This window comes from Balaenoptera physalus, assembly GCF_965194825.1.
Source record: "Balaenoptera physalus genome assembly, chromosome: 14".
In the NCBI taxonomy this organism is placed as follows: domain Eukaryota; kingdom Metazoa; phylum Chordata; class Mammalia; order Artiodactyla; family Balaenopteridae; genus Balaenoptera; species Balaenoptera physalus.
Genome location: NC_138893.1, coordinates 87,887,215 through 87,896,954, shown reverse-complemented (window position 1 = coordinate 87,896,954; position 9,740 = coordinate 87,887,215). Strand labels below are relative to the sequence as shown.

The following is a 9,740-nucleotide window of genomic DNA, read 5'->3' as shown; positions in this document are numbered from 1 at the left end:
AGTGAAATAAAGTTATTTCAAAAAAAGGAAATCCAGGGACTTCCGTGGCGGTCCAGTGGTTAAGACTGCGCTTCCAGTGCAGGGGAGCACAGGTTCGATCCCTGGGGGGGGGAGGAACTAGGATCCCACATGCCATGGGGCCAATAAATAAATAAAATTTTTTTAAAAAAAAGGAAATCCAGGAAACAAGGAGCAGGGGAGGGGGGAGGGGGGCTGGGGAGGATACAAGAAAAGCACAATGAACAGAAAACATAAATCTATGATTGAAAAAAAAAATCTAAAAGATATAAATCCTTCTATTAAAAGCCAAAGACTCTCAAATTCTGTTAAAAGGCAATGTCTAACCAAATGCTTTGCACAAAAATCTCACCTAAAGCAAAATAACACAGAAAGACAAACAGAGGAAGACTGGATGTTGAATGTTTTCGAATGGCATTTAAATATCCATTGAGATAATGACGTTATTTTTCTCCTTCAACCTATAGTCTGCACTATTTTTACTTTGGGAAATTGAAATTTTCTTTATGGCATAACACTGAACCAATTTTTGCATGTGTTACAAGCATATTTGGAAAGAATATGTATTCTCTGCAGGGTGCAAAGTCCTCTTGTCTATGTTATATCAAGCTTGTGTGTTATTTAGATCCTTTTCTGTATCTTTATTTTGTCAACATAGGATTACAAGGAACTAACAGTTGGTAAAATATAAGCATATGCTTGTGTATATATACATAAGCTCTGAAGGAAAATGGAAGAAAACTGTAGATGCTTGATTCTAATGAGGGGACAAGGAGGAAGACGTTTGCTTTTGTACTTTTTGAATTATGAACTTGTGAAAATATTATACATTCAAAAAATAAAAATAAATAAAATGTAAAATTAACAAAATTTAAAGGATTTTTAAAGAATCCTATTATGATTCATCTACCTGTTTTTATATCACATTGACTGTAAAAAGTTAAATGGAGTTCAAAGATTTTTAATATATTACAGGAAAAAATTCTTTACACTTGGTGCAAATTGGGGAAGAAGAAATTCTAATTATACCCCTTCCTTTTCATTTGGCCACAATAATTTTGATTCAAAATAAAAAGTAGTTTTTGATGCCTTGGAAATAACGCCATACACGTTTTAAAAGAAGCTAAAGTAAAAGTTTTATTCAGTAGCATATCTTTATCATCTTTGACTGTGAAAAATCATGTTTTTAAATTTAAGCAAAACTGAAAAACTATCTTATGCACGTAAAAAGGGAGGCACCTAGAGTAAAATGCCCAACAATATTTTTAAAATAAATTAATAAGCCACTAATACTTTTCTTTTGGCTTGTATATTTTAAAGATACAGGAAACTCCATACACTACACCAATAGTTCATTGTTGCACTACAGGAATTCTGTTTCAAATTTTGCATGCCTTGTAGGGTACACTGTAACCCGTGGCATGCAGCCCTGTAGAGCGTGAAATCTAATGTGAATATGTAAACTAACGATTACAAATCAGGAAACAAAACAACATACATCAGCATGGGGAGAAGTTTAAAAGAATAAAACAATACTGCTCAGACATTCATATGCTGGGTCACTGTCAAACACCACGAGATATTGGGTAATATAATTCATCTCCTTTTCACCCTCAATTTAGACTACAAAAGAAAATCATTTCCTTCCTTTCCAGTTTTATATAATCTCTCAATAAGTTCAAAGGTCTGATTCTTTCTATACATGAGCAGTACACTGTGAAGATATAGAATTCATTTCTGGACACTAAGATATTAGCAAAATTTTTCTTTCAATTTAAAGAATAGACTTACTTTGTATTAAAAATATTGACAGGAAAATGAGACAATAAATATAAAATCACATTTTAAAAACTCAATTGTTAAAATAATTGATTCTTATTCACTCTGTTAAATATCTTTCTTAAAAATGATGCATAGATCATGCAGAGCACACATCATTCCCATTACTGAAGCATGAAACTGTAAAGCAATGGAGTGGTATGAGTTAGTTGCCGTGACCTAAATTCTTTCTTGGTCTCTATCCACATTAAATTTTTTCTTTTAAATCTTTTTCCCTCTAATTGAAAATTTAATATATGTTCAACATGTATTACAAATTAGCTTAGAGGAAAAAAAATACCTATAATCTCACCACTGAAAATTAACCACTTAATGTTCATATTTCTCCTTCTAGCCTTTTGTCTAAACACGTTTACTTAGATAAAATGCAATATGATTAAACCATTTGCAATATTTTTTCATTTAACTAATATATTATGAACGTTCTTCCTAGTCAATTAATATTCTTTTACAATTTTTTATGATTGCAAAATAGTCTATAATATGGACTTATTTATTTAAGTAATACTTATTATTTAACTTAGCCAATTCCCTATTATTAAACATTTTGGTTGGCTCTTTTTTTTTTTAACCAACATAAATAATGCTTTGATTCTTGTATATACATATTTGAGCACATTTCTGATTACTTCCTTGAAACAACCTCCTAGAACTAGAATTGCAAGGCCAAAGAATATGTATCTTTTCAAGACTTTTGATGCATATTACCAAAAAGCCCTCCAAAAAGGCTATAAAAAATCCTTACTCCCACCAATGATATATTAGAGTGTCCATGTTAATTATAATAGCTGATTTTTATGTTTACAAGGAACAACTAAGGGCTCGATATTTTTTTTAACAATGCAAGTTTATCCATATATACTAATTGCATTGGATTCTGCTTGCCCTAAGATATCTACAACACATGCTTAAGTGTTTGAAAGAATAAACCTTATCTCTATCACTAGTTGGATTTTTTTTTTTTAAATCAAGCTGAGCTATTATGTGTGTCTGTTAAGGATGTGATTTGTTAATCTCAATAAACAAATATGTAGTACTTACTTCAATGATTCAAAGATTTTAGAGTACATTAGTACCCTAAAATGATAAACATATATAACCACTATTGCAAATGAAACGATTAAAATGGATAAGAGATACATCCCTCGTAAAATCTGCCCCCAAACTTGAACTCCTTCTTGTGTCCTCTTTCCACTATAATTCACAACTAGAAACGAAGACAGCAGATGGATAACATTTTCATTTTTCTCTTTAGCATCCATTAACTCACCCAAGTGTTTGTAATGGTGATTGTGAGCTTGTAATAAAACCTTCACTCGATCCAAAGGAGCAACTGTTGTTTTGGCACAGCATCCAGCAATACCTAAAAAATTTGAAAAGATCAGGAAGAAATTCCATACCATTTCTTTCCAGATGGAAATCATTATTTAGAGGCTAGCACACCCTCTAATCTCTAATTTGATCTCCATGGGTAGAACTGCCCAGTAGCAGGGATATGTAGATGATGGGCCCCCATTCTCTACAATTTAATTATTGAGCATGTCAGACTTAATAAGTTTGAAGAGTGTAAATCTGCCCCCTAATTCCTGATGAACACTGGAATCTTGCTAAATGTGGTTATGGAGACATACACTTGGAGGGATTTACCCACCTATAAGCCTCTGTTTGAAATAACATCTTCTTCTTCTGGATGACTTCTCATTGAAATAATCAAATTTCACCCATAAAATTCAGTCATTCATTTATCCACTCAGTAATTATGTATTTGGTCCCTACCACATGCCACTGTGCAGACATGTGGATGACAGTAAAGTGCATACATGGGCTTTAGCATAAATCAGAATCCAGTTGAGCCCTAATAACTTGGCATGCTTCTAAGGTGACCATATATAAAGATTTTTTGCTACAGACTGTTTGTGTCCCCCCAAAATTCATATGTTGAAAACTAATTCCTAGTGATGGTATTTAGAGGTGGGAGGTGGTATTAGAGGAGGTGATTAGGACCCTCATGAACGGAATTAATGCCCTTATAAAAGAGGCCCCAGAGGGACTTCCCTGGAGGTCCAGTGGTTAAGGCTCTGTGCTTCCACTGCAGGGGGGCACGCGTTCGATCCCTGGTCGGGGAACTAGGATTCCGCAGGCCGTGCGGTGAGGCCAAAAAAAAAAAAGAGGCCCCAGAGAGCTCCCTGGCCCCTTCCACCATGTAGAAACACCAGCTATGAGGAAGCAGGTCCTCCCCAGATATTTGCTGGCACCATGACCTTGGACTTTCCAGTTTCCAGAACTATGAGAAAGAAGTTTGTTGTTTATAAGTCACCCAGATTACAGTATTTTTGTTATAGTAGCCTGAACCATCTAAGACACTTTTGTAAAGTACCTTACATGTAGTAAGCACTCAACCAAATGAGTTGTTACTATTATAAAAAGGTGGACAAAAAAGTCCTTGGTGTCTTTTTTATGGTTATGTTAAGCTCTTCATCATTGCATGTTTGTTAAGGAAGGTACAAGAGGACTGGGATATTGTGAGTCTCTTTACTACTGCATCCCCAGAGACCAGTTCAGGGCCTGGCACCTAACAGGTACTCAATACCTGTTTATTGAATGAATGAAGAGTCTTACTTTACAAACTTTTAAAAATATAAGACAAAATCACTCAAAATCCACACACATTTACTTAATAGCTCAGCATGTAACTGATGCTAAAATGCATATTCTGAAATACCCAAAAATAAAATGCCTATTTATACTCAAATATTAAATCCACATATAAGTTTCTATATCAAGCTTCTCTTATCTGAACTAATGGAAATAACAGTCATGGCCACTCAAAACTGAGGATAAGCTAAAAATAATTTTCACTCAGGTACATTTGGTTTCAGAATAGTTTTTTATATTATTATCTTCCCATTCATTATGAAATAACCATATAAAAATTATTTAGACTCTGTTGAATAAGTAGGTTCCTTTAATAATATCTTTACTTGCTTATCACATCACTTTATAGCTCAATTAATCATCACAAAAGTCCACTGAGTAAGGTCAAGTAGCCTTTATCTTCATTTTGAACAGCTGAACTTAAGATATTTGCCAAAGAGGACTTCTCTGGTGGCACAGTGGTTAAGAATCCGCCTGCCAATGCAGGAGACACGGGTTCAAGCCCTGGTCCGGGAAGATCCTGCATGCTGCGGAGCAACGAAGCCCGTGCGCCACAACTACTGAGCCTGCGCTCTAGAGCCCACAAGCCACAACTACTGAACCCGTGTGCCGCAACTACTGAAGCCCCTATGCCTAGAGCCAGTGCTCCGCAACAAGAGAAGCCACGGCAATGAGAATACTGTGCACCACAACAAAGAGTAGCCCCCGCTCACCACAACTAGAGAAAGCCCGCATGCAGCAATGAAGACCCAATGCAGCCAAAAATAAATAAATTAATTAATTAATTTTTTTTAAAAAAAGATATTTGCCAAAGACCACTGCTAATTACCAATAAAAAACATGTATGGTTTCCTTTGTACTAGGTACTAGGCTAAGAGATTCAACTGCAGGCACTGTGCCAAGGCTTTTACAGGTACTTTCTCATTTAATCATTACAATTACATTCTGAGGTAGGTACTCGTATTTTCCCATTTAAAGGATGGGGAAACTGAGGCAAAGGGAGGTTGAGTAACTTGCCCAATGGTATTTTCTCATATCACTTGGACCAGGAGCGCCTATAATGGTTATAAAAATCTGTGTGCAACTTTTTATACTCATTTTATCCAAATAACAAAAAACTAGAAAACAAAGCAAATTTTCACAATAGATGATACTGGTAAATCCATACAACGCAATACTACTACTCAGTAACAAAAAGGAGCACGTTACTGATACATACACATGGATGCAACTTAAATGCATTTTGCTAAGTGAAGGAAGCCAGACTCAGAAAACTACATATTGTATGATTACATTTATATAACATTCTGGGAAAGGCAAGACTACAGAGACAGAAAACAGATCAGTGGCTGCCAGGGGTTGGAGATGAGAGGAAAGGCATGAGTACAAAGGAAAGTGGAAATAATTGGGGGTTATGGAACTATTCTATATCTTGACTGTGGTTGTCATTACAAAACACATTTGTCAAAACTCATTCAACTGTACACACGAAAAAGGGTGAACTTTACTGTATATAAATTACACTTTAATTAACCTGATGTTTAAAAAAACTATAAAAACAAACAAAAATATTGTGCAAGGTTCTAAAAAGTACACAGCTTCATCAAGATTCCATTGCAGAGTTTCCTATACTTGCTGTCTCCAATTTCTTTCTTCCTCTTAATAGATTTTGTGTAGTAAAGTGTAAGATACATAGAGAAAAGTGCACAAATCACAAGTATGCCACTTAATGAATTACAGTAAGGTGAATACACCCACATAAAGGCCACTCAGCTGGTAAATTCATTACCAGCCTCCCAGAAGTCCCTCTCCTCAAATCACTATTTGCTCCTTCTCAGAGACAATCAATCAGCCTTCTGAGTTCTAACAACATGGATTTAGTTTTGGCTGTTTTTGAACTTTATACAAATAAAATCAGACAGTATACACTATATCTGGCTTCTTCTGTTCATCATTATGCTTGTGAGATTCATACACATTGTTGGTGTCGCGGGAATTTACTCATTTTCAGTGCTGCACAGTATTTCACTGTATGATTATACCATATTTTGTTGGACATTCTTTTTTTTTAAAAAAATTATTAATTTATTTATTTTTGGCTGCATTGGGTCTTAGTTGCAGCACATAGGCTCTTCGCTGCAGTGTGCAGGCTTCTCTCTAGTTGTGGCCAGAGCACGTGGGCTCTGTAGTTGCATCACGCGGGCTCTCTAGTTGTGGCGCATGGGCTCAGTAGTTGTGGAGCACGGGCTTAGTTACCCCACAGGTGGGATCCTAGTTCCCCGACCAGGGACTGAACCTGTGTCCCCTGCACTGGAAGGTGGATTCTTAACCACTGGATCACCAGAGAAGTCCCTTGTTATACATTTTAACATTGATGGACATTTGGGTTGATTCTGCTTTGGGGATATTATGAATATCACAGATAAGAGCAGAAATAGATGGGAACATATGTATATGTATAACTGATTCACTTTGTTATAAAGCAGAAACTAACACACCATTGTAAAGCAATTATACTCCAATAAAGATGTTAAAAAAAAAAAAAGAGCAGAAATAGATATGTTGGGTATATACCTAGGAGTGGAACTGCTGGATCATACAACTGCTAGGTCAACTGCAGGTATACAAATGTTCAGCTTCATAACTACCCAGCCAGTTCTCCAAAGAGGTTGTACCAATTTGCATTACCTGGTTGCTAACCTTGCCTACACATTACCAAGACTCTACTCCAATGTCTAGTCAACATCACAAAATGTAACGTGTCCAAAACTGAATTCCTGATCTCCCCCAACAACCATCATGAACGTCGTCCCAACTACAGGCTTCCCATTTCAGTCAATGACAACTTCATCCTTTCAGCTGCTCAAACCAAAATAAGTCCCCCTTGACTTTTCTTCTTTACCCATATCTAATCTGTCAGAAAATCATTTATTCTATCTATATCCAGATTATCACAATTTTTCACCACCTCCCCTGCTACTAACCTGATCCAAGCTACCATCATCTATCATCTGAATTACTGCAATAACCACCAAACTGGTCTCCCTGCTTCCATATTTACATCCCTGCAGTTATTCTCCACAGAACAGCCCAAGTAATCCTTTGGAAACATGTCATATCATGTCACTTCTCTACTAAAGACCTGCAATGGCTCCCTACTTCACTCCAAGTAAAAGTTAGAATCTTTACAGTGGTTTACAAGACCCTTCATTTCCTGCCCCCTTTAACTTTCTAATCTCCTTCCCCCATCAGCACCATCTGGCTCCAGCCACATAGGTCTCACAGCTGTTCTTTGAACCGATAAGGTCCTCCCTGACTTTGAAGACTTTGCTTTAGCTTTTCTCACCACCTGGAAGGCTCCTTCTTAGACATCAACTTGCTAAACTCCCTCACTTTTTCAAGTTTGCTCAAGTGTGATCCTCCCAATGAGACTTATCACGAATTATCCTATTTAATACTGTACCCACGTAGCCTCTCCATTTCCTTGCCCCATTCTCCTTTTTCCTTCTTCCCATTCCATTCGTCATGTTCTAATATACTATATAACTTATTTTTTCATTTTGCTTATTGCCTTTCTCACAACAAGTCCCCAACCAATGTAAACTCTAGGATCTTTGTTTTATTCCCTAATGTACACTGAGCATGTAGCAGACACTCAAATATTCCTTGTATAAATAAATGAATGTCCTTTTTATCAGCAGAACAAAATAATTCTTAATACTACTGCAGCGTACAGATATCTTTCTACAAGTCCTCATAATGTGGAATTTTTAAAATTCCCAGCCTTTACAAATAATTAAGTGATGACAACCCAGACAGTCAACTAAGAGAGGGTAGAGACTGAAACACCTCTATATGGGAAAGCAGAAATTTCTGAGAGACAATATGAAACTTCTGGCCCGACAGTCACCCCAATAGTAGGGCTGCACCAGCTACCTGTCAAGTACCTGTGGCACAGTTTTCTAGAATCACCGGAACCAGTTTTGGTTGTAGACAGTTTTGCACAATTTCCCCGTCATCCTTAAAAAGCTGACCTCCAATGTTTATTTTCTTTTAAGCAAACAGCAAAATCCATTTCTACTCTCGGTCGTGCACAGTCTTTTTAAAAGAAAGGAGTGCCCAGCATGTTGCACTGAAACCCTGACGTCCTTTAAGGGACTCCCCTCTTTTTCCTGCTCTCCAACCCTGAAGAACTGGTGCCTGGTTCAGCCTTTCCAAGGCTCCAGCCGCTCCTCGACAGCGTGAGGCCCTTCCTCCCCAGGATCCTGCTGTCATTAGTCAAGGGATTCTTAGAGGTTACAGCGGGTCCGGGCAAACACCTGGCAGGGCGTTGGAGCAGCCAAAGTCCAAGAATGTCATCGCGGCCGCATACACCCGACCTGCCCCGGATCCCGCCCCGGCCACTCCGTGCGCGGCCAGGTGCTCCCGGCGGAAACCCACCTCCGGCCAGGAAGGAGCGCAGCCAGTAGAAATCTCTGCGGGCAGCTGGCCCTCCGGCTCCTGCCGCCTGCGGCATCGCGGGAGGTGGCTCGGCCGCTGCCAGGGCCGCCGCCGCCGCCGCCATCAGGACCAGGGCCGCGTCGGGAGCTTCGGTCGTCAATTTACAACCCAAGGGCCCTCGCCATGGCCAGAGCAGGCGGTGACAGGGCACCGACCGCCGCACGGCGGGACGGAACACCACGGGCGGCGCGGCGCTGGCTGATGGCGTAGGCCAGGGGCGGGGCCTGGGTCAAGGCCCGAAGCGGGAGTCGCCGGGGCTGGACGCCTCCCCCATCTCCCCAGCCTCGCCCCACATCTCTACTCCTGGCCTCGCTGTGCAGGCGTCTTCTGTTACAGGCGGAAGAAGGGAAGCATGGCCAGCGAGAAGGTCCTTCCAAAACCCACCACCTCAGAAATCTCTCCCCCGTCCATCAACCCATATTGATCATCGATCGACATGTAACCGTCCATCGGGCTGCCTTCTGACCTCCCCAAAATGAACCCTTTCCAGAACCAACCTTTGGTTCCTCACTCTTTCCAGGAACTTCTGAAATTACACTGTCTCCCACCTGATCAGCTCTGCCTTCTCAGATCTTCTCGCTGAACCTCACATTCTGCCTCCCTAACCACCCCCCCCCCAACTAAGCTTCTATTCCACCCCCAACCCCTCTGCCAAAGAAATAATTGCTAAAGCAAGTTCTTCTTTCTTTGGGGCCCTATGAATTACACAAATACTTCTGCCTTGCCAG

At 39.2% G+C, this 9,740-nt stretch overlaps 1 protein-coding gene across 5 annotated transcripts in view; it reads right to left on the bottom strand.

Annotated features, from left to right (window-relative positions):
• Window positions 1-9,205, bottom strand: part of SLC25A16 (solute carrier family 25 member 16) — a 47,268-nt gene extending 38,063 nt beyond the window's left edge. For all 5 annotated transcript variants that reach the window (XR_014253321.1, XM_082424583.1, XM_082424581.1 and 2 more), the window contains exons 1-2: window positions 8,953-9,205; window positions 3,128-3,220 (exon numbers count right to left, since the gene is read on the bottom strand). Coding sequence is in view for 4 of the 5 variants with exons in the window: in XM_082424583.1 (XP_082280709.1) it covers window positions 3,128-3,220; window positions 8,953-9,076 (217 nt within the window). In the remaining variant the exon portion in view is untranslated. The remainder of the gene's footprint in view (window positions 1-3,127; window positions 3,221-8,952) is intronic.
• Window positions 9,206-9,740: the final 535 nt, after the last annotated feature.